At 44.8% G+C, this 24,281-nt stretch overlaps 2 protein-coding genes across 3 annotated transcripts; one reads left to right on the top strand and one right to left on the bottom strand.

Moving 5' to 3' along the window:
- The first annotated feature begins 4,349 nt into the window (after positions 1-4,349).
- Positions 4,350-7,122, top strand: LOC127298816 (F-box/FBD/LRR-repeat protein At3g26920-like). The gene is made up of 3 exons (XM_051328678.2): positions 4,350-5,414; positions 5,503-5,637; positions 5,763-7,122. Exons 1-3 carry the CDS (start codon positions 4,449-4,451, stop codon positions 6,132-6,134), a joined length of 1,473 nt encoding a protein of 490 aa, XP_051184638.1. The 5' UTR covers positions 4,350-4,448; the 3' UTR covers positions 6,135-7,122.
- A 252-nt stretch (positions 7,123-7,374) lies between these two features.
- Positions 7,375-14,003, bottom strand: LOC127298819 (pyridoxal kinase). 2 transcript variants are annotated; one of them, XM_051328680.2, is made up of 13 exons: positions 13,814-13,999; positions 13,429-13,561; positions 12,931-13,024; positions 12,744-12,848; positions 12,440-12,523; positions 12,247-12,320; positions 11,801-11,865; positions 11,233-11,296; positions 10,988-11,053; positions 10,142-10,198; positions 9,386-9,430; positions 9,229-9,282; positions 7,375-7,921 (listed from the first exon to the last, which is right to left on the bottom strand). In XM_051328680.2, exons 1-13 carry the CDS (start codon positions 13,939-13,941, stop codon positions 7,781-7,783), a joined length of 1,110 nt encoding a protein of 369 aa, XP_051184640.1. In that variant the 5' UTR covers positions 13,942-13,999; the 3' UTR covers positions 7,375-7,780. The 2 variants fall into 2 exon arrangements, with proteins under 2 accessions (XP_051184640.1, XP_051184641.1); XM_051328681.2 differs by lacking the exons at positions 7,375-7,921; positions 9,229-9,282; positions 9,386-9,430 and adding an exon at positions 9,485-9,590 and having other exon boundaries at positions 13,814-14,003.
- Positions 14,004-24,281: the final 10,278 nt, after the last annotated feature.

The following is a 24,281-nucleotide window of genomic DNA, read 5'->3' as shown; positions in this document are numbered from 1 at the left end:
AAAAAAATGTGAACTTACCAACACCTAATGTGCAGTATCAATTCTTAATTTCTTATTTTCCCGTTTTGTGTATATTGGTGATGTCATGTGACCATTATCAAATAGTGTGTGCGTGAACAAATTGCTTCGACATCATAATACCAAGAGGGCTTAAAACATATCTCTCCTACGTCGAGAGAAACAAAACTCATATCGGTAATTATCATACCATCAAACAAGAGATACCAAAAATTCGCTACTGACAGAACTGAAACTCTGGTCAGCAGGGATGCAGCACTATTAACTTGGCAGCTGCCTAGTTCTCAACTTAGGCAGAAAGAAATTTCTAAAGATTAGAATCCTCCAAGGAATACAGTATGTTTGTACACTCTTTGAAACGAAGGGGCCCTAAGACTCGCGTGAGAAGTTGCACACACACTAATCTTTTATGATCAAACAGCTCGCAAATAATAGGTGTATCCGTTATGTTCTCGAGGGCTAGTGGAGAGGAGCTTCCAATGCTAGCATGCGCACCAAAAAAGAGGAGGATCACACGAGGGTACGAAACAAGTGAACTTTGTATATTTCGTTCATGACTAACTTCTCTTAGAGGTTTTTTCGGAGACTAGCTAATGGCAGGTCTTATATTGGACCTCACATAGGCAAGGGCAGATCGTCGTTGTATTTAGGGCGAATTGTCACTTTTTAAATTTCAGTATGCAGACTTTTTTTTTCTCTCGCGAAAACGCAAAAGATTTGCGTTTCGATACATTGATAGATAAAGAAAGTTAGTTATGTACATGCCCCTCCGAAGAGAGACAAACACCCCGCAGTACAACTCGACCCAAGAAAGGAGACCCTAATCTAAGGGAGTAGCTGGCGGACACCCCGGGCTCCCGCGTCCGCCCATTGCCGCGCTTCTGTCCTGATGTCACTGAGGAGGGAGGGCACCGAGGGCTGTGCATTGTCGAAGATCACAGCGTTCCGATGCTTCCAGATCCACCACGCCGTGAGCATGATGAGCGACGAGGTACCCTTGCGCAGTTGGCGGGGAGTAGTCCGCACCACGAGCGACCACCACTCCGCGAAGTCGCCCCATCACTCCGGGTGCCCGTTGAGGAAGGCCGTGATGTTGTGCGCGCTCACCCACGCCGTCGACTTATCTTTTCTCAAACAACTCACAAATAGTACTATATTTATTTCATAATTATTGTCGCAGGTTTATCTAGATTCACATGTAAGTTGTTTTGGGAGGAGAAGCTTTCAGACTGGCAACCACAGGACAGTCAGCCCCGTCAAGGCTAAATCTAGCCGACTGAATTTTAATTCCGGCGCCTCGTACTTGCAGACATGATCTAAACCTGGTTGACTGTCTACTTTGAGAAGACTCTGTCAACTTTATATTTTTTTTATTTTAATTATCCTTGGTCAACGTGAGCAAAGATCCGCCGTTTGACCCCTCGTGAAGTAAGTATATATAGATGAAACTGAAAATGATCCAGTGGTGCAAGGCCACCACCCACAGCGCCGCCTTCCGCTCGGCCTCCTCATGCGCCCTCGGCATCTTCGGTGTCCGCCTCTGCCTCAGCGTCTTCGGTGACCGCCCACGCCGCTGACTCGAGAGCAGAGGCGCGAAGCACCTCGATGAGGTGGGGCCATGTGGTGAGCTCCTCGAGGGCAGCTTGGAGCGCGGCGTTGTGCCCCTCTAGTGGTGGCGGTGGGGTGTTCACCACCTAGGGGAGGGGCTTGAGGCGGGGAAGGTGGAGGGCGGCCCGGTCGCCTAAGACATCTATTTTTGAAATATTGGAAAAAACAACTCTGAAACTCTTTTTTTCTAAAACTGAATACAACGGTTTTGTAAAGGAAAACGCTCTATTTCCTCCGGAGGTTGCGTCGCACGCAGCCTCCGAGTTCATGGCCGTTCGATGCGTTCCATCCCATGACGTCTTTTTCCTGGCCCCCACCAACTCCACTGCCTTATCTGCTCGCATCGCTTTTGTTCATCCCTGTCCTCGCACTTGCTCCCGTGATTGCTCCCAAATCAACCGCCCCACCGCTGATGCTCCGGACGCAGGGAGCACGAGGAGGAGCCTGATCGGTGAGGACGCGGCCTCGCTGGAGGATTGGAGGAGTCGGGGCCCGACGTTTTTGGGGGCTGCGAGCGTGGCGGTGGATTTTCATAGGCTGCAGCGGCGGTTCCGGGTGGGGTGAAGATGGAGGCCGCCAGCGCAGCGCCGGGCGCTCCCCGTCTTAGGAGATGGGGGCCGCGGCGGAGCCCGATTCTCTAGTCCCCTCGACGCTTGCCGTTGCCAGGGATAGAGCCCGCGCCGGAGGCCCATAAGGCCAGCTCCCTCGGCGCCCGCCGTCGCCAGTGATGGAGGCCATGGGTGCTGTCTCTGCCGATGGCCGGTGCTGCGAGCCAAGAGCATTTGTGTTGTCAGACAAGACGACTGGTGCTGCTAGGCAACGCCGACGATACCGTCCACCTGCAACGGCGGTGCTTTCGATGGCGTCGGGTGGTGCTTCTAGTGGAGTCGGGCGATGCTACCACCGGTGACGGCGGTTGCTGCGACCGGTGGCGGCGGTGCTGCAAGCGGGGCCAGCGGGTGCTATAACCGGCGGCGCGAAGGTTGCTGCGACCGGTGGCGGCGGTGCTGCAAGCCGGGCCAACAGGTTCTACAACCGGTGGCGGCGGAGGTTGCTGCGACCGGTGGCGGCGGCGCTGCAAGCCGGGCTAGTGTGTACTACCACCGGGGCGGCGGAGGTTGTTGTGATCGGTGGTGGCGGTGCTGCAAGCCGGGCCAGCGCGTGCTACCACCGGCGGCGGCGGAGGTTGCTGCGACCTGTGGTGGCGGTGCTGCAAGCCGGGCCAGTAGGTGCTAGCACCGGCGGCGGCGGAGGTTGCTGCGACCTGTGGTGGCGATGCTGCAAGCAGGGTCAGCAGGTGCTACTACTTGCGGCGGCGGTGCTTCGATCCCGGGCTGCAGTGCTACAAGCCGGGGCGGCGGTGCTTCCATAGGTAGTTTGCGGCGCTACCATCGGCTGGAGACGGTGCTGCAAGGAGTGCAGGGATGGGAGTCGGTGCTGCAAGAAGATGGCGCCGATGCTGCAAGGGCGAGTGCTTTCGGCGGATTCGGCTGTGATACCACGGGCAACCGCACGTGCTGCGAGCCAACGACCGCGATGCTGCCTACCTGCTACGGCGGTGCTTCCAGCCGCACTGGGCGGTGCTCCCATGGAAGTCGGACAGAGCTCCCACCAGCTAAGGCGGGTGGCATTGCAGTCGGCGACATCAATGTTGCAAGTCCACCGGCCGGTGCATCCAGCGGCAGCGGGCGGCGCTGCAAGGGTGACCTTGCTGCTAAGGGCGACGACGATGCTACCACCTCCGACCGGTGTTGCTACCATCTTGTGGCGGAGGTGCTGTAAAGGACAAACGGTAATGTTGCCAACAACCCACGACGATGCTACCAATAGTGTACTGCAAGAAGCAAGTGAGGTGCTGCCAGCCGGAGTTGGGATGTTGTCGGCATGCACCGGCGATGAGTATTTAACGATGCTATAATAGTATAAATCTTTTAGTGCAAATATTTTGTGGTTATACTACTTTTGTACATTTTTGTTGCTACAAGGATTCCGGATATGTCTCCGATGAGGTCGATGTCTGGATCATTTTTATTTACTTATAGTGGAACCATTTTTTGCTACAATAAAGCAAAAGTGGGTTTTTTTTTGCTGCGACGAAACAAAGCCTGAACGAGTCGCAGCTCTCTTTCTATTTTAGTCGAACCGTTTTTTGCTTCAATGAAGCAAAAGCGGGACTTTTTTGCTGCGATGAAACAAAGTTTGAAGAGTCCTCGCAGCTCACCTTCTATTTTTAGTCGAACCGTTTTTTGCTTCAATGAAGCAAAAGCGGGACTTTTTTTGCTTCAATGAAGCAAAAGTGGGATTTTGAGACAAAACTAAACACAAAAGTTAATCAAACGGTTCAAAATGGTTTGATCCAACGGTGGGGGACCCGGAGGCTGGGAGATTTACAGCCTCCGGAGGATCCTCAGCGCTTTCCTTTTGTAAAACGGAGTCTTAAATACGTATACTTTATTTTGGGATTACTTCAGTTTTAGAAAAACTTTGTTGTTGTCAGCCAAGGCCACGGTACGCCGGCCAGTCCCAGTGCTGTTGCTCGATCCAAACCGTAAAACGAGTTGCGCGCGCATTCGATCGCATCGGAGACGAGGCGACGCATCTCTCCTCAGCTGCTCTGTTCCAAACGAACGCTTCGTCTCCGGCGCGCGTCGGCGGCGGCGTTGAATGCCAGAACGCCTGGATTGCTCCCCGGCTCAAAGCTCAAAGCGACGCCGACTCCCCCTCCTCAACTTTAAAGGCCGCCCCATCGCTGCAGCAGTTCATCCCAGCTCTCAAAATTCCCCACCTTGCTCCACAGTTCTGCACCTCGCCAGCCGCTGGACATGAAGAAGGCGGCGGCTGTTGCGTCCGTGGCCAAGGCGCAGGCGCACGGCTCCAATGGAACCACCGGGCGCAGGCCACGGAAGCGGAGCCGCGACGGGGACCTTGCCAGCCACTGTGATCTCACCACGGATGAGGATCTCATCAGCAAACTTCCGGATGACATCCTTGGCACCATAATTTCGCTCCTCCCAACCAAGGACGGCGCTCGCACGCAGGCCCTCGCTCGCCGTTGGCGCCCGCTCTGGCGCTCATCCCCTCTCAACCTCGAGGCCAACTACCGCCTCTGCTCCAGCCAGTTCAAGCGCATACCCATTGTCTCCAAGATCCTCTCTGACCACACTGGCCCTGCCCGCCGCTTCGTCTTTAACTTCATCCGGCTTCACAAAGACAGAAAAAGGTTTGCTGAAGAAGCTCTTCAGATCGAGAGCTGGTTCCGTTCTCCAGCCCTCGCAAAACTTCAGAATCTTTGCATCAGCTTCCGACTCTTGGAGGATACACATGGGGATAAGATGCTTTACCCGCTGCCACCATCGGTGTTCCTCTGCGCACCAACCCTTGTGGTTGCTAGAATCAGCTTCTGTTATTTCCCAAAGGAGATAGTTCCTTCTGGGTGTTTCCCCTTGCTCAAGCAGCTCCAGCTATGTTGGGTTTCCATCTCCGAGGATGTCTTCCATGGGGTGCTCTCTGCTTGCCATGTCTTGGAGTCACTATATCTATGGAGCATTGCTGATGTGGGCTGCTTCCACATTAGCTCGCCAACTCTTAGAAGCGTTGGCCTCTGCACTTGTTTTTCGGGCAAAGGAGAGTTGGTTGTTGAGGATGCCCCTCTCCTTCAAAGGCTGCTACTACCTTATCCGGGCCAAGGTGGTGATACTATCCGGGTAATTAAGGCACCTAAACTGGAAATATTGGGCCTTTTGTCACCCAGCATCTCTGAAATCAAGATTGAAAACCTACTCTTGAAGGTAGCAGCAGCAACCTCTTGCTTTTGCTTCTTGCATGCAGCGTCGTTACATTTATAATGTTTTTTCATATGCCCATTGTTTTATTCAGAGTTTAACCCCAGCCAGCTTCAAGAATACAGTAAGCACCGTGAAGATTTTGTCTCTTCAGTTTTCTGTCCCAGATTTGAATGCTGTTATTGATGTCTTAAGGTGCTTCCCGTGTTTGGAAACGCTCTGCATCACTGTGAGTATTGATCTTTTACTTAAAGATCACATTGAGCATTTGATTCTCTTTCAAAATGCTTATTTGCACAAATAGTCTGGTCTAAGTAGGAATTATTTAACATATTTCTCGTCTTTACTTTTTAGTTGCGGGAATCCTTAAAGATGCCACTGAAAGATGGGCGTGAGTATGACCCACTGGATCCGGTGAAATGCCTTGAGACACATCTAAAAAAATTAGTGATGACGGACTATAAGGGCGATGAGCAAGATATTGGCTTTGCCAAGTTCTTTGTTTTGAACGCGAAAGTGCTAAGGGAGATCAGACTTATAGTCAACAAGGAGATCAGCAAGGAATGGTTGGCTGATCAATACAGGCTGCTAGAAGCTGAAAGTAGAGCTTCTCAAGACGCACAACTGGAATTCATACAAAGTGATTCTATGGTTTTGAATGCTAATGATTTGTCAATTGCTGATCCCTTCTCCTCCTATCTTTTCGATGGATGCGACTTCGGATGAATAATACCCAGTCGTCTCCAACTTTTTAGTTGCGGGAATCCTTAAAGATGCCACTGAAAGATGGGCGTGAGTATGACCCACTGGATCCGGTGAAATGCCTTGAGACACATCTCAAAAAATTAGTGATGACGGATTATAAGGGCGATGAGCAAGATATTGGCTTTGTGAAGTTCTTTGTTTTGAACGCGAAAGTGCTAAGGGAGATCAGACTTATAGTCAACAAGGAGATCAGCAAGGAATGGTTGGCTGATCAATACAGGCTGCTAGAAGCTGAAAGTAGAGCTTCTCAAGACGCACAACTGGAATTCATACAAAGTGATTCTATGGTTTTGAATGCTAATGATTTGTCAATTGCTGATCCCTTCTCCTCCTATCTTTTCGATGGATGCGACTTCGGATGAATAATACCCAGTCGTCTCCAACTCTCCATTGAGTTCGGTTTAGCCCTAAATAATGTATTGCCTTTTGCTTGTTACGTAGACAATGTTGGTGCTCCAAGATTGTGTGATGTCTTTTGTCAAATCCTTAAATTCGATATTGCTGCTCTAATGCCCTTTGTAGTTCCCAGCAGGTTATCTCATGCAAACATTGTTCACTGGGAACTATTAAACTCACCAAACTCCTACTGCGCTGTCTTTTGTCGAAGTATGGATGCTTTCTAGTTTCTTACAGTTTCAGTCAACAATGCATTGCTTGTGTCGAAAAGTTTTCTTCTGTTTCAATCAATGATTGATGTTGAATACTCTATAGTTCCTTTTTGAGATAGAAATCATTGGCTCATTATCCAGTGGTTGAATGGTTGAAGACTCATCTAAAAAAATGATAGGGTCTTCCATAATAAGAGTATCCCGTTGCATGTAATGTTAGATATGATCTTTGGGTCATTGCGGGCGCCAAAAGATTGGGCGATATCATGCTGAGAGAGTAGGCCTTGTATTTTTATTAGGACATTAACATGTTCTTTCTTGTAAAACTTCTTAATCATAGATTGGGGCAAAGCTTTGCCCCTGTTTAAAAAAAGGTTCCTTTTTCTACAAGTATCTGGCCTGCTATTTTTTAATTGCTGTGGAAAGTAGACTTGTACTGTAGATATATGTATTTGCCTTGGTCGTTCTAGAAAGCCCCAAGTTATGTAAGTCCCCATAAAAAAAAGTTATTTTATATGGAAACAGTAGAATCATTGGCTCATTATCCAATGGTGTAAACTGATGTCTGAAATCTGAAATCTGAATCACTCGACTGGCAATCAATAGAAATTGCATAATACATATAATTATCAAAAGACTATAACATATCACATCAACAGGACCGATGTTTATTCATTCTAACATTGACACAACAAAGCTTCAGGACGCGACTTAACCTTCTGTACAACGGTGTCTCACAGCCATAACAAATAACATTACGAGCTTACAGGGTATTGTTGTTTTTCCTAATCTGTTCCTTCTTTTTTTTTCCTCAGACAGGTTAATTTGGATCCTTTATATGGGTGTGAAACTGTGGTGAGCTAAGAAATGGCTTTCCCAAAACTGAAGCCAGGAACCATGACGGATCTTCCGCCTGTGACGGGGCAGGCACTGCTGAAGATCCTTCAACTATAACAGGTTGCTGGTCTCGACTTTGCTGTGGTGCTTGTCACTATGGGATTAGCTATACTTCACGGCGTTGCATGTAACCTGCGGGTTTTTGATCTCATCCTGGCTCTGAATCAACCGAATCTCTAGGCTGCTGGTTGATGGGTCAAAGCCTGCCCTTTTATAGTCTTCCACGGTTCTTCTTAGGAGTGCCTGCAGAAGTTACCGTAAATGTTGAAGATTCTGAAGTACTGTATGCTACATACACATCAAATAGCTATATACTCCTATATCGACAGTATCACGGCTATTCCTTCTCACGACCTGGGCACTTATTGCCTTACAAAGATAACAAATTCAATTGGAAAACGAATCTAAGTTGTCTCTGGACTGTCTCCTCACACTAGCTCCAAACTGACTCGAACTAGGAAACTAACTTATCTCTTCCTAACTGCTGCTTGCTGGTGTAGCCTGGCCTTCCTGGATAAGGGAACCGCGCTGGTAAGTAAGTCCCCACATTACAAATGAAGCCCCAATAAGCAAAATGGGTCCTAAAAGATTCTAATCTGACTTTCCAATTACTACTCCCTCCGTTCCTCTTTAATCGACGCGGGGTGTTGTGTCATGTAGGAAGCGAGCAGGTACATACGGGCGTCAATTAAAACGGGAAAGAGGTAGTACATTTTAATAACGTCTGAAAGAGCACGTACTGAGGTTATTGCATCTCAACATATCTAGTGATCCCATCCTTCAGGGTGATACCATGATACAAACATCCATTTGTTAGGGGGGCGCTACATCAACTTTTTGATAATGTGGAGAAATTTCAAGGAGAAGAAAAATCATTTTTTTGATAATGTGCACAGAATTCAAGGGGAGAAAAAAGGCCATCTCTTAAACAGTTAAACATGAAATGCCCTGAAAATGGGAGGCTACGAGCTAAAAGCAATCAAGCTTGTATTCAGAGGCAACCGTTGTTTCTTAAAGTGGGGTCAACAAAAATATATTGGTGACATGAGGTCATGTCTGATTTTAGAAACAAGGTGTAGAAAACATTAGCATGAGGTCATGTTTGATAGTTGTCAGACAGTCAGTTTACTAGACAGCAATAACTGTGCCTGACCTATCAATTTAAATTCATGTCCTAGCTCTAATTACATGTTACCAAAACTCGTGACATCCATAACTCAGAATTGCTAATACAATATTGTTGCTAAGTTTACTTAAGACCTACTCCCTCCGTTCTGAAATAGTCTACATTCTAGCTTCAAAATTTGTTCTGAAATACTCTACATTCTAGCTTTTAGTCAACAACAACACTGAAAATGAGGTGGTTTTACTCTCTTTATTGGATGTTGTTATTTTCAATGTAGCTTGGATTGGTTGTTCAAATATCTAAGTAGTACTAATAAATGCACTACTAATTTGTCTCATTTTTTCTAAAATGTAGACTAAATCAGAACGGAGGGAGTAGAAGTTAGATCATGTTGAATAGTAGCATGAGTGCATGACAGAGATACCTGTAGACTGGATACTGCCAGTTCTGCTGCCTTCTCGAGGTTATCGGGGAATTTCTGTAAGCATCACATGCAAATGACGTGTTAGAAACGTATAACCATGATAAGATAATTCCACCAGAACAGTAGTACGGAGTAACAAACTTTCTCTAGGACATACATTGCTCCATCCTAGCAGCAGGGCTGTTGTCAAATCTCCCGTGCCCTACAAAACATTTTGGGGGCAGCAGATCAATTATACAGTAACTGAAATATTTGAATGGAATATTCGCGGCCAGCAATGCTACGATCACTCATCTTTGCGGAGCATATGTCAGAGAAAAAGACATTTTCTCACCCCATTTCGCTACCACCTCACTCAACATCTGTAGATCCAATTTTCTCCACTCACTATTAAAAGATATATACACTTGCACGAGCACACAGCTAACAAACACCTAGCTGAGATTTTATTTCTACGATCTACTACTTTGTAAGCAGCCATTTTTTTTCATTTAGTACTGAGTAATGTATTAATTCTGTTTTTCACTTCACAGCTAAGTCCATTTAAGTTCAAGATGTATCATGTATAAATACAGCCTGCCCTAAATGAAGTTGCTTATGTCACCGCATGAGGGTTTTAACAAGGTAAACACTGTGCCAAAATATAAGGATATGTGTTTTCCTATGATTCGATACTGTTTGATTCTGCAACACTTGTTGGACATGATGAAGGATCACCATTCGATATGACCAGACAAACTATCATATGAATATCCTACATGAGCAAACCTATAACAAATGAAGCAAGAATATGTATATAGTCCATACTCCATACTAAGCTATACAATAACAAGCATGCGGCGGCAAATTCACAAAATAAAATTTGGAATTATATGAGTATAAAAAAGGTTCCTCCATTATTAGGGGCACATACCGTGAAATATGCAGGTATTTTGGGTATTTCAATCTTAAATTGTTCCGGTGGTTGTTCCTGAAAATTAAGACACCACAGAAGTCTTCAATATCAGCCCTCAAGAGATCAGGGTTTAAGAAGTCAAAAGCTAGCTGTATTTTTTTTCTACAAGGTACAAGAGTAGTTTGGCCAATTTCTAACTTTAGTGGTTAGTTTCCAAAGCATTTATTTATTTATTTGTTCATTCATTTATTTAATGCTGTGTAAATCCACCTAAGCTCAAGCTAACACAAGAATGTAATATTGTACTATTAGATTTGGTTGGTAAATGGGCCAGATTACCTATACCAGCAGCCAAAAGAGACACAACATATCAGCTGTAAGTCCTATTCGTAACTTCTATCTAACTTGTGCAATGTTAATGTGACAATAATATAACATTGAAGTACATCTAGAGTAGCTGTGAACTCCTGATTATGAGTAAGTGTACCTGTCCTAGATAACAACTATTCCACATCACTGTATCAGAGACATTTACTTGGATTGGTCAGTAGCTCATAGCTAGCCAAAACATCCCAGAAGAGCACCAAAGTAGCATAAGAGATATACATAACTACAATAAGATGTTCGATATGTATGTAACTTTTTTTTCTTGTATAGCCATGAAGGTGCCATTTGCGCCGTGATTTGCTTGCGTAGTTCTTTGATCTTCTCTGGCTTTGCGACGGTGTTAAGCTCAAATGGTTTTTCGTCTTCAAAGTTTCTCCGTATTAATTTTGTAAAACAATCAAATTTTCTATTTGTAACTAATATATTGGTGGCGTGTAGGTAGATCTTAGTAGACGTATAATTTTTTCAAAAGTTTACCTTTGTTTTTTTGTAACTTCCAATGAGGAGCAGCTTGTCTTCAATAAGCGCACTAGTTATTATCACCTGGAGGATGGCATAAATCAAACACATCCATACATACATTAGTATAATAACTGAATCAGCATCATTTCTTCCAAATATAGAAACATGTACAAAGATAATTGACCAGAGGAGCCAACAGTTATTCCATGTAGCACATTAGTACTTTAATTGGTTTATCTATTGATCAATAAAGCACTAACCTTCCGCGGTCCAGCACTGTGGAGGATATTGCAAGCTTTCAAGCCATCTTGTTCGGAGGTAATTCTGTAAGTACACGTTCAAATAAGAAAACAAGCATTTTACCATGGGGTACTTGACTACCATACATATGCTTCTTTAATAGATTAACCATCATTGCTAAATAAGATGGAAAATAAAAAGGGAAAAACTATATGCCTTAATACAAGTACTGAATTCCTCTGTAAACAGTGGTTAGCCTACAGAATGCCACTGAAACAATTTAGCCGGTATCACTAGTTTCTAGGTCTGGCAATTGTGATCAATTTTTCAAATCATTGCACACGGAACCACATGTTAGCTCATTTGCATTAAATACCAATTGGCAATTGCAGAACGCATAAAAAGGTAACTGGATTAGAAACTGTACTTCTCAAAATGAGCACTGATGTGCTTTCATTTTTTTAATCTCAACGCAATATGTGGTAATAACCGAGTTTGGCATCTGATACTTGGACACCTATGATGCGACATATGACTGTAAACAGAGTAGCTCTCATTTTCCTTCTTACAGAAAGAGAGCATGAATACCTCAATCCCGTGAGTAGTTCAACTTCAAATTGGTTTGGTGTAAGCATTGATGCAACTGGGACGACCTAAAGATCATTTGATTAGAAAATGATATAATCAGATGAGTAAAAGATGAGGTCTGTGCAAAGCATTGTGAGCATGAAACTCGTATGGTATAATTTTCACACCATAGCCCAATTAGGAAAGGGAACATAAGTTAATGGGACCAACATCCGAAACCTAGGTACCTGACTTTGTCTATACTCATTTCTGAAGGGGAAGAGGAGATGCAGGCTAAATGTATCACTTCAGTTTAGGGAAGGGATTTTCTAACAAAAGTTGTGAGTAATACATGCTGGAGTACAATTAAATCTTGCATTTTTATGTAACATGCTAAAAGACTAAGTAACTCACAGCATTTCATACCGTACATGACGAACTTAGCAAGTTAAAATAGGCTATGTTACCTTCTGTTGATAAACAGATATTAGCTCCTGAGGAACATATAGTTTGCCTTCATCGCCCATAACCGGGTCACAAACTGCAGTGTAAACAGGTATTAGCCAATTCAATTTGGTATTTTTCGTATGACACAATTCCCTACAAAATTTGGTGCGGAAGAAACAGCCTTACAAATGATATAAGGTGAGAAATGATTACCATATATAAGATCAGGATTGACAGATCGTAATTTCTCGACGACTTGCAGCACAGTATTTAAAAAGGAGACAGATCCAATATAACCTGAATACCACAAAGAGCATTTTACTTTACATAAGTCTGAATAATAAACAACTAAATAGCATGTTACTTTTCACACAAAACATTATGTTTGGTCATTAAAAGAACATGATTAACGGTGTGCCAACACAAGGAAATATCAGTGAAGACCAATCAACTTGCTCTTTCTTTGGCGTGAAGGATGGGGAAGTCCCAATTCGAAGAAGTCGTAATGATTATTCACCTGTTAACAAATGTGTATAGTGCAATAGATCATTTTCCTGCAGTCCTTCTATAAGATCCCACAGCTGATCGCCATTGAGAACCTGTCCTCTAAATTTTGGGTACCCTGCGATGACACATAGCAGAAATTATTCAGGCGAGTCAGACAAATTAGACGTAAGATGATGTACAAAACAGCCCGATTCAACCTGTATGATTTGAGAACTGTACAGAATTTATTGGGTCCACATCAAAACCGAGAAGTTGCAAGGGGAAGACAGCCGATTTGTTGCCAACATATCCCTAAATTAAGGAAAAACAGCATGAGCAGAGGACAGATATCAGATCAAAACATAATTCATTTACCACGCCTAATTCCTAAAAGAATGCTTCTTTCTGCGCACCATACAGTCCCCAATCGAACCCGGTCCTACGGGAGTCTTTAACGGCTGTCTTAACCGATGATCAACCACACAACTGCAGTATAACGCTTGTGAGGGCCTAATTAAACCCGCAACTACAATCATATATATCACAGCCATGGAAAGCTTGTAAAGGCCTAATTAAACCCGCAACTTGTAGAAACACTTTGCTTGGCTCCAAGATCTTAGAACCAGCAAAGCAATTGCTAAGCTCTTAAACCAAACTGCATTACTTCCACAAGCTTGTATTCATAGTAGATAGGGGAGAGGGGAGGGGGGATAAACCTGGACGGTGTGGGACTGGATGCTGAGCACACGCCCCGTGTCAGACGGCAGCGCGACGGAGAGGATCGGCGGCCGCGCCATAGCCCGATGCACCGCCCCTCCACTCCTCCCCCGCCGCCACAAAGACTCCTCCCTGCGAAATCGCAGCAACACGAGAGCAAGAAGAGCCGGTCAAACACAGCAGGGAGAAAGAGAGGGAGAAGGCGAGGCCAAATTGTTTTCTTCACTACTCGGATCCTCCTCCCCCCATTATAACCAGATTGACTAGACTAATCAGCACCGGAATATCTTGCTAGATTTGGAGGCGGACTGCCGGTCTCGTGGGCTAACTACTTCTGTGTCTTAATAAAGAATCAGTCAAAGAAAATAGATTAGCTTTACGCACCTGGAGCTGGAGGAGCAAGAGGAGTTGGTGGGTGGGGACCACCGCCCCCACGACGCGCACGAGCGGAGGACTGGCCGCGCGAACGCGGTGGTCGGCGGCGGAGGAAGCACTGCGGCGGCGGCGAGCATGCGACGGCTGAGGCGGAAGATTGTGCGATGCGTGGGGCGGTGGGAGATACACAAGTGGGGACAGGCGGACCGTGATGGGATCGTACGGCTAACGGCTGGCATTCGGGGTCATCTTGGCCGTCTGTATGAGAACGGAGGGCTACGATTACATTCTCTACAACTGAAAGTGCATTGAGCTCATATGTAGGCCTCCTTTGATTCATAGCAAAGGAAAAATATGGGAATAGAAAAATCATAAGATTGAGATGTCATGTCTACTTAAATCCTATAACAAGATGAAGTTTGTTTGATTGTAGTAAAGGAATTTTTTCATGAGGTATGAGCTAATGTTTTTTTACTTACACGGTAAAATTCCTAGAGGATTAATTTCTATAAGACATGTTCCTACAAATCAAACAACATGTGTAAGAAATTTCCCATAGATCTAAATCCTACACAATTAATATATAAGTTCTATGAATCAAAGGAGTCCGGAGTATTGTTTGATTGGGTCATCTAAAAAATATAACTAAATTTAGATAAAGTTGAGACATCTTTTGTGTGGGGCGGATGGAGTACATCTTTTACTTTTTTTTACCGTGGAAATCGTAAAGGATTTTATATTAAAACAAAAGTATTTACGATCAAGAGAGATAGATATTTACACGATGAGGAGGGGGAGAAAAAGAAGGCAACGAGAGTTGAGAACAACTACACTTACAAAAAGAAAGCCCACAAACTGTCGGCACACTGAGATGTAGATTCTTTATGCTTGAGTTTAACCATGTGAGTGATCTGTCTTATATATGAAGGCCTTTTCATATGTGCAATACTTAAAGATCATATATTGGATTCAAGGTTGAAAGAAGAAGAACGTAAAAGAAGATGGAGTTCTTGAACTTGAGGAAGAATTGTTTTCAGTATCTCTCGGCAATCACTTTTGTGAAGGTTTGAACTTGGAAGAGTGTTTATTTGTTCGGTAGGGGACCAGGAAAACATGTTTGGATCAAAGCCATGATGTACATGATGAAGTTCCCTCAAACATTATTCATGCTATGATCACAAGATCGCACCGGACTATTACAAGACGCTAGGTTAGGTAGGTTGATATTTTGGATGTGGGCCTTCATGTCGTGGTTGTCATGGGCATCGTGGGCTGAAAATGGGTGCATGTCACTGTACTGTAGGGATACGGTTTGGCACCACTTATCTTCGATAAGCCCCCGATTGGATCTTTAGTAAGACTGTCAATCTTAAAGTGTTGGTGAAGTTTCCTTGCTCCAAGATGGACCTGGTTGATGGGATGATAAGTCTTGAGGGTGTTGACGCTCCATATGATATATCTTGGGGAGTCATCAACTTGGATGATAGGTCTTAGGACGCCTGTGATCTAGATAGAGGATCCCTTGATGTCCTCAACCAGCATGGTAGGTATGATGATTTGTTTGTCCAGATGGTGAGCCTAGTGAATTATATTAATTGACATGATTAGTTGTATTAGAGGATAATCTCTAAACATTACCTTAGAAACTTGGATAGGTAGAGGGCGATCTCCTAGACAATGAGAGTCAAGCTTGGGAGGTCGTTGGACCCGGTGTTGGCTAGATGAGGCCTCTATTACGTTAGTAGGTCATCGCGAGGATGGGATCTTACTGACTTAATTAAAAAGATGATGTAAGTAGATCGAAGCTCCTTTATGACCTTAGTAGGTCGTCTTGGGGGACCAACCGACGATAGGCCGGCGGATCAGTTCACCCGCCAAAATGGCTGGCTGGCGCGCAAGCAGGCTCGCAGCCGAACCAGACCGGTAGGTCGGGCTGGCGCATGCGCCGAAGCGTGTCGATCGGGCTGGCGCCTGCGCCTGAGCGTGCTGGTTGGGCTTGCGCTGGAGCCTACGCCGAAATGAATGGATGACTACGGTCATCAACAAAGAGGGTTAACAGTACCGTGTTTCGACGGCATTAGCGCGGCTCTCGACACTCCACCGACCGGTGAATCTTGCGCTGCCGGTTTGGCCGCCGATTTTGCTAAAAACCCTCAAAACGAAGGTCTCCTCCGAACTAAACTATCCTACCTTTTGTGTGATTATATTTGGGTGGTAGGATGTGTTGAGGATGCTAACAACATCCCCAATAATCTCATCGAGACTGTCCCTCTTAATAGTGCAGTGTTTCCTATGACTCAAACATAAAATGAGAGGAAAACAAGCGAAAACACCGACACTTCTCTTGTATGGAGATTGGGGGGTCTATAACCATCTTTTGTCATCACTAGTGAACTAAAATCCATATTATCACTCAGAGGTAACATTAGTTCAGACAATAGCCATGGTGTCATTATTAGCCAAAATAACGGATAAGGGTGACACCGCCCATAGTACCATTGAACGACAACATGTTTGGCACGACACGGATGCGACACTCTCAAATGGCTATTCACCATTGAATGACACCATGTTTGGTGCGACACGGATGCGGTGGTACGGCGGACTGGTGGAGAGGGTGGGAAAATTTTCACCATTTGGAGGCTATTTGGGGGGGGGGGGGGGGGCGATTCACATTTACCAAATCATTAGCTAAAATGGCTATTCGGATGCATGGTTCAGTTTTGATACTCCAACATACCCTCCCTATTGCAGACTTAAATTCGAACCATCACCTAAATTTCTAGGATCTCTCATCAAGAACCTACCTATCTCAAGTCCAAGGATTGGGACATAGTTTCTATCAACTCCCACCGACCCTCCTCTCTTTCTTACTCTAGGGTGAACCCTATGAGCCCATATAATTGAAATTTGTACACTACCATCATAGAACCACAAAAAAAAACTTGACCATATACTCATATCATGCTACATAGAAATCATGACCAATTCATCATATTCCCTAAAAAACATGGGGAGTACTCACAACGGTGAGACATGGTGATGATCAATGGTATATGAAAAACAACACAATATTGAAAAGTTATCCAACAAATAATAACACAATGTAGAATAATAGCATGAAAACGCCACCATCAAGATATCTAGGGTTCCGATATATACAAATGGTGAGGGGGGTGACATCGATAACATGATGGAGTCAGTGATGTTGATGCAGATGGTGAAGATGGTGATGACGATGATCCTCCATATACCTAGTATGTGTTGGTGTCGATGACAACTATTTCACCTTGGCAGCGGCATCAAGAGATCAAGATCTGCCCTCTCCCAGAGTAGGAGAATATTTTCCAGGCTGCCTTCTTGATGATGTTGGGACTCTAAGTGCAGAGTGTTGTATCAGCAAAGTATTTTCCCCACAAGGATGACTTGAGGGTTATATCGAATCTCGAGGAATGGAGTAAAGAGTTATCTCTCCCTCTCTTCTTCTAGCAATCCCGCAAAATAAAATAAACCCTTGTGTCCCCAACTCCACCATGTGGTTGTCAAGCACAAGGTTTTGTCTAAGTAAAAGTATAGTGAAGTAGTAACTAGAGTAAAGAAAACTAAACAAGTAAAGTAAACTAAGTAAAATCCGTAAAGGTTTATTTGTTTTGGGGTTTTGAGTGCAAATACTATAGAAAAGTATTTTTTATTTTCGGATTAAAGTAATGCTACAAGTAAAAAGTAAGACAAAAGTAATGGAAAGGTGTTTCTTATGATTAAAATTGGACCGGGTTCATGGGTTCACTTGACTATTATCTCTTTTAAGTTGTAGTGGACAATAACAAGTCACCAGTGAGATATGAAGAAAATAAGTTAAACATGTGTAAGATACGCATTCGTATGGGCATCACGTCCTAACATAGAGATGATGCAACACATCTCTCTTATACTCCACAAGACAGGAAAAACTTAAAGTAATCTTGTATTAAGAATTAACAGAGTATAGCCATAAGTACTATGACATGACGTTTGAATATCATATATGCTACATTGATCAAACAAGATCATCACTTTTGTCACGTGACGAACATATCACATGCATTCACTTTATCCCTAGTGAGATAGCAAAAGAAAAGGCAAAGCCATAATAGACCATGAATTTGTTGTCACTATCCAATCACTATAACCATGCTATTCCACCTAACACACACATCGCCCCACATAGGTTCTTGCATACAAGTTTGATCAGCACCGATACTTAAGAACGGGGTACATAATATGCATCTATCAATACATCTTACACAAAGTATAGTCAAATCGCATAGCATCATATCATAGAATAAAGATCCACCACATAGGTATTACATATATGACCATAATCATGTTGGGCAACTCATATATATGGCACTAAGAACTATGAAGAACATGAGAGAAATAAATCAAGCTACTGCCACAAACCCGTAGTCCAGAGGTGGACTACTCCCCCTTGATCATGGTGATGATGAGGAAGACGTTGGAGAAGGTGGAGATCCCTCGGCGGTGGCTCCGGCGGAGTTTCTCCCTCCAATATTCTATGTTGCGGCCCTCGTTTTCGTGTTTCTATGTTTCTGCAGCGCTCTCCTCCAAAGAACACTCAGGGGTCATATATAGTGGTGTTTTATGTCAAAATACGCTGTTTCACGAAAGAATCAAGCAATTTGGACAATCGACGGCTAAAAGAGTGGGGTGGCGCTCCCTAGCAAGGTGGACGCGCCACCTGGTCTCTTTTGGGCCTCAGGCCCCTCCAGGTGTGCTCCAAAAGCCCATGCTTCTTCTGCCGATGAAAAAAATGACCCTCCAGAAATCCTAGCTCAATTGGACTCCGTATATGACGTGGGCATTACCCTTCGGGTAACTGACATTGCCCTATCCTGTGCGGCCCAACTGGAGGCCCATGAAGATACCCGATGGCAAGGCGGGCCACTGGGACGGTGTAGGAGAAGATCCCTTGAAGAACAAGGCAAGAGGGAAGCCGAACAAGGAAAGTTTAGAGCTAGGTCTTTTGTAAACCTAGTAGTACCCGGACAGATCTCTTGAGACCTGGCCTCCTATATAAAGGCCAGGAGAGGGGCTGTCGAGGGACGGAATCAATCATAGCAACTTTAGCCACCAGAAGTCTAGAGCTAGGTCGCCGTAGCACTTAGCCTCTCGACGAGAACACAGCCGAAACCTTCGGCACCCCATTGTAACCCAATATTCTCATAATCAAGATCAGACAGGCAAGACGTAAGGGTTTTACCTCATCGAGGGCCCCGAACCTGGGTAAATCGCTCTCCCCGCTTGTCTGTCTACCGATGTCTCGTGTCAGCCTACAGGATTCCATCAACCCTAAGCCCCAATCGGAGGGCATTGCCGAGGAGTACCCTCGACAATTGGCGCCGTCTGTGGGAATCCTGTCGGCACAAGGCAGGTCATCGGCAGTACCAGTCACATCTGCAGCGTTTGTGCTCGAGTCGCTAACACCGTCAGATCCAAAAGATTCAGTTCGTTGCGGGTCCTTCGAGTTCGTACCACACACCGAGGCATCGCGCCTGATCTCTGCAGAATCGTGCGGCAACATGGATACTACTTTCGGTGGTGTTCACTTCATCATTGACTCCGGAGGGTTTCTTCGCCTCCCTAGGTCAAACGCATCAAGCCCAAGGACCTCGGTTCCAGAAGATATCACTCCGGCAGCAACCTCGGCAGTCCCATCCAGGAGCACGCAAGAGGGCAGCCGAGGCAGCTTCGACGTCATGGGGGAGCAAAGGAAGAGACGAAGGGACTCACGTCGTGAAGAAGAAGAGCGAATCACGACTCGTCCTCAACAGTACGAACGAGGATGCCACAACACACAATCGAACAAGGGCCGCTTTTGATCACCTTATCTATCGGCCACGGAGCAACTCGAGGCACCGTGTTATCTGCACTCTTATATCGATCCAAAGGATGGCCATGAAAAATCTAGTCATTTGCTAAGGAATTGTCGGCAGTTCCTCGAAATTTGGCAGTTCTGCGACGACCTCAGGGCCGAAGCCATGGCAAGAGTTCATACGATGGAAATAAGAGCACGATCCTACAGTTATCCGTCAGAACCATACGTACCAGAGCCGTACATGCCAGCAGGAGGAGATAAGTACGTACCAACCGAGGTGTTTCCAGAACCACGCGGGCAGTTGCCATGGTCGATACACCCGAATTCATCGACTGGTCAGATCAGAGCATCTACTTCAGCAAGGCAGATCACGCGAAGGCCGTCCCAAGGCCTGGTCATGCAGCCCTTGTCCTTGAAGCGCAGCTCGGAAGATACAATATGAGCAAAGTGTTCATGGATGGAGGAAGTGGTTTGAATTTGTTGTTTGCCAGCACGATGAGAGCAATGGACCTAACAGTCGACATGCTAAGAGTGTCCGACACAGGATTCCACGGCATCATACTGACTCGACCCGCTTATTCCCTTGGTAAAATATCACTGGATGTAGTTTTTGGCACGCCTAGCAACTTCAGGAAGGAGAAAATCAAGTTCGAAGTAGTTGACTGGGAATCTCAGTACCATGCCATCCTCGGCAGGCCTGCGTTTGCCAAATTTATGGCTGTACCCCATTACGCGTACTTGAAACTGAAGATGCCAGGTAATAATGGGACATCGATAACCATCCATGGAAGCTTCTCCCGTTCAGATAACTGCGATAGAGATTTCCAAAAGATCGCCTTGAAATTCAGGGCTAGGGAAGAACTTAACGCAGTCGATGCCATCACGGACCACACGAAGCCACCAGCCGACAATCGAAACATAAGACCCGATGAGTTTGACGTCGCAAAGGAAGCGAAGAAGCAGCAGGTGCACCCCTTTGACCCGAAGAAAACAGTCTATACATCGGCAGACCTTACTGTCGCATAGGAAGGCGCGCTCATCGAGTTCCTCCGTGAGCGCTGGGAAATATTTGCATGGGAACCATCCGACATGCCAGGTATTCCCAGGGAACTCGCCGAGCACGCCCTCAATGTTGACCCAAAAGCCAAACCAGTACAACAGTCGATGCGCCGATTTTCTGAGCCGAAGAGAAAAGCAATCGGCGAACAAGTTAGTCGGCTCCGCAAGGCAGGATTCATTCGGGAGCTCAAGGAAGCCGAGTGGGTGGCCAATCCTGTCATGGTGCCAAAGAAAGACACAACCGCTCTTTGCATGTGTATCGATTACACTAGTCTTAACAAATATTGCCCAAAGGATCACTTCCCACTGATGTCCACGTTCCCCCTCCTTTCCTGTAGACAGTGTTGGGCCTCCAAGAGCAGAGGTTTGTAGAACAGCAGCAAGTTTTCCCTTAAGTGGATCACCCAAGGTTTATCGAACTCAGGGAGGAAGAGGTCAAAGATATCCCTCTCATGCAACCCTGCAACCACAAAGCAAGAAGTCTCTTGTGTCCCCAACACACCTAATAGGTGCACTAGTTCGGGAAGAGATAGTGAAATACAGGTGGTATGAATATATATGAGCAGTAGCAACGGTGCCAGAAAATAGCTTGCTGGCGTGTAGTTGATGGTGGTAGTATTACGACGATAGTAACACGGTGAAACAAGAAACAAGCAGTAGTAACGCAGCGGTATTTAGGAACAAGGCCTAGGGATTACACTTTCACTAGTGGACACTCTCAACATTGATCACATAATGCAAACGTATAAATGCATACTCTACACTCTTGTTGGATGATGAACGCATTGCGTAGGATTACACGAACCCTCAATGCCGGAGTTAACAAGCTCCACAATTTGTTCATATTTAGTAACCTTATAGTGTAAGATAGATCAACAGACTAAACCAAGTACTAACATAGCATGCACACTGTCACCTTCATGCATATGTAGGAGGAATAGATCACATCAATATTATCATAGCAATAGTTAACTTCGCAATCTACAAGAGATCATGATCATAGCATAAACCAAGTACTAACACGGTGCACACACTGTCACCTTTACACACGTGCAGGAGGAATAGAACTACTTTAATAACTTTGCTAGAGTAGAACATAGATAAATTGTGATACAAACTCATATGAATCTCAATCATGTAAAGCAGCTCATGAGATCATTGTATTGAGGTACATGGGAGAGAGATGAACCACATAGCTACCGGTACAGCCCGAGCCTCGATGGAGAACTACTCCCTCCTCATGGGAGCAGCAGCGGTGATGATGATGGCGGTGGAGATGGCAGCGGTGTCGATGGAGAAGCCTTCCGGGGGCACTTCCCCGCTCCAGCAGCGTGCCGGAACAGAGATTCCTGTCCCCCAGATCTTGGCGTCGCGATGGCGGCGGCTCTGGAAGGTTTCTGTGTGTTTCGTCGATCTTATCAGGGTTTTCGATCCAGGGGCTTTATATAGGCGAAGAGGCGGCGCAGGAGGGTCGAAGGGGCGACGACACCATAGGGCGGCGCGGCCAGGGCCTGGGCCGCTCCGGCCTATGGTCTGGGGGCCCAGTGCCCCCTCCGGTCCTTCCGGGTGTTCTGGATGCTTCCGGTGAAAATAGGAACTTGGGCGTTGATTTCGTCCGATTCCGAGAATATTTCGTTACTAGGATTTCTGAAACCAAAAACAGCAGAAAACAGGAACTGGCACTTCGGCATCTTGTTAATAGGTTAGTTCCAGAAAATGCACGAATATGACATAAAGTGTGCATAAAACATGTAGATAACATCAATAATGTGGCATGGAGCATAAGAAATTATCGATACGTCGGAGACGTATCAGCATCCCCAAGCTTAGTTCTGCTCGTCCCGAGCAGGTAAAACGATAACACAGATAATTTCTGGAGTGACATGCCATCATAATCTTGATCATACTATTTGTAAAGCATATGTAGTGAATGCAGCGATCAAAACAATGTATATGACATGAGTAAACAAGTGAATCATAAAGCAAAGACTTTTCATGAATAGCACTTCAAGACAAGCATCAATAAGTCTTGCATAAGAGTTAACTCATAAAGCAATAATTCAAAGTAAAGGCATTGAAGCAACACAAAAGAAGATTAAGTTTCAGCGGTTGCTTTCAACTTGTAACATGTATATCTCATGGATATTGTCAACATAGAGTAATATAATAAGCGCAATAAGCAAGTATGTAGGAATCAATGCACAGTTCACACAAGTGTTTGCTTCTTGAGGTGGAGAGAAATAGGTGAACTGACTCAACATTGAAAGTAAAAGAATGGTCCTTCAAAGAGGAAAGCATCGATTGCTATATTTGTGCTAGAGCTTTGATTTTGAAAACATGTAGAGATCATAAAAGTAAAATTTTGAGAGGTGTTTGTTGTTCTCAACGAATGGTAGTGGGCACTCTAACCCCCTTGCCAGACAAACCTTCAAAGAGCGGCTCCCATTTTATTTTATTTTTGTGTGGCACTCCTTCCAACCTTTCTTTCAGAAACCATGGCTAACCGAATCCTTCGGGTGCCTGCCAACAATCTCATACCATGAAGGAGTGCCTTTTTATTTTTAGTTTTATTATGATGACACTCCTCCCCACCTTTGCTTTCTCAAGCCATGGCTAACCGAATCCTTCGGGTGCCGTCCAACAATCACATACCATGGAGGAGTGTCTATTTAAGTTAATTAATTTGGGACTGGGAATCCCATTGCCAGCTCTTTTTGCAAATTATTGGATAAGCGGATGAAGCCACTAGTCCATTGGTGAAAGTTGCCCAACAAGATTGAAAGATAAACACCACATACTTCCTCATGAGCTATAAAACATTGACACAAATCAGAGGTGATAAATTTTGAATTGTTTAAAGGTAGCACTCAAGCAATTTACTTTGGAATGGCGGAGAAATACCATGTAGTGGGTAGGTATGGTGGACACAAATGGCATAGTGGTTGGCTCAAGTATTTGGATGCATGAGAAGTATTCCCTCTCGATACAAGGTTTAGGCTAGCAAGGCTTATTTGAAACAAACACAAGGATGAACCGGTGCAGCAAAACTCACATAAAAGACATATTGAAAACATTATAAGACTCTACACCGTCTTCCTTGTTGTTCAAACTCAATACTAGAAATTATCTAGACCTTAGAGAAACCAAATATGCAAACCAAATTTAAGCATGCTCTATGTATTTCTTCATTAATAGGTGCAAAGCATATGATGCAAGAGCTTAATCATGAGCACAACAATTGCCAAGTATCACATTACCCAAGACATTAATAGCAATTACTACATGTATCATTTTCCAATTCCAACCATATAACAATTTAACGAAGGAGAAACTTCGCCATGAATACTATGAGTAGAAACCAAGGACATACTTGTCCATATGCTACAGCGGAGCGTGTCTCTCTCCCATAAAGTGAATGCTAGGATCCATTTTATTCAAACAAAACAAAAAACAAAAACAAACCGACGCTCCAAGAAAAAGCACATAAGATGTGATGGAATAAAAATATAGTTTCAGGGGAGGAACCTGATAATGTTGTCGATG

The sequence above is a fragment of the Lolium perenne genome, chromosome 5 (genome assembly GCF_019359855.2).
Source record: "Lolium perenne isolate Kyuss_39 chromosome 5, Kyuss_2.0, whole genome shotgun sequence".
Classification (NCBI taxonomy): domain Eukaryota; kingdom Viridiplantae; phylum Streptophyta; class Magnoliopsida; order Poales; family Poaceae; genus Lolium; species Lolium perenne.
Note: the sequence above shows the minus strand (reverse complement) of the source record. Positions and strands in the feature narration are given on the sequence as shown.

What these genes read in the sequence shown, in the direction of transcription:
- LOC127298819 (XM_051328680.2), bottom strand. Translation starts at nt 13,941, where the DNA reads ATGCTCGCCGCCGCCGCAGTGCTTCCTCCGCCGCCGACCACCGCGTTC. An exon ending in GAACTACTCACGGGATTGAG is followed by an intron (nt 11,297 to 11,800) that starts GTATTCATGCTC and finishes GTGTACTTACAG; the next exon opens with AATTACCTCCGAACAAGATG. An exon ending in TGCTGCTAGGATGGAGCAAT is followed by an intron (nt 9,283 to 9,385) that starts GTATGTCCTAGA and finishes TGATGCTTACAG; the next exon opens with AAATTCCCCGATAACCTCGA.
- LOC127298816 (XM_051328678.2), top strand. Translation starts at nt 4,449, where the DNA reads ATGAAGAAGGCGGCGGCTGTTGCGTCCGTGGCCAAGGCGCAGGCGCAC. An exon ending in TTGAAAACCTACTCTTGAAG is followed by an intron (nt 5,415 to 5,502) that starts GTAGCAGCAGCA and finishes TGTTTTATTCAG; the next exon opens with AGTTTAACCCCAGCCAGCTT. An exon ending in TGGAAACGCTCTGCATCACT is followed by an intron (nt 5,638 to 5,762) that starts GTGAGTATTGAT and finishes TTTACTTTTTAG; the next exon opens with TTGCGGGAATCCTTAAAGAT.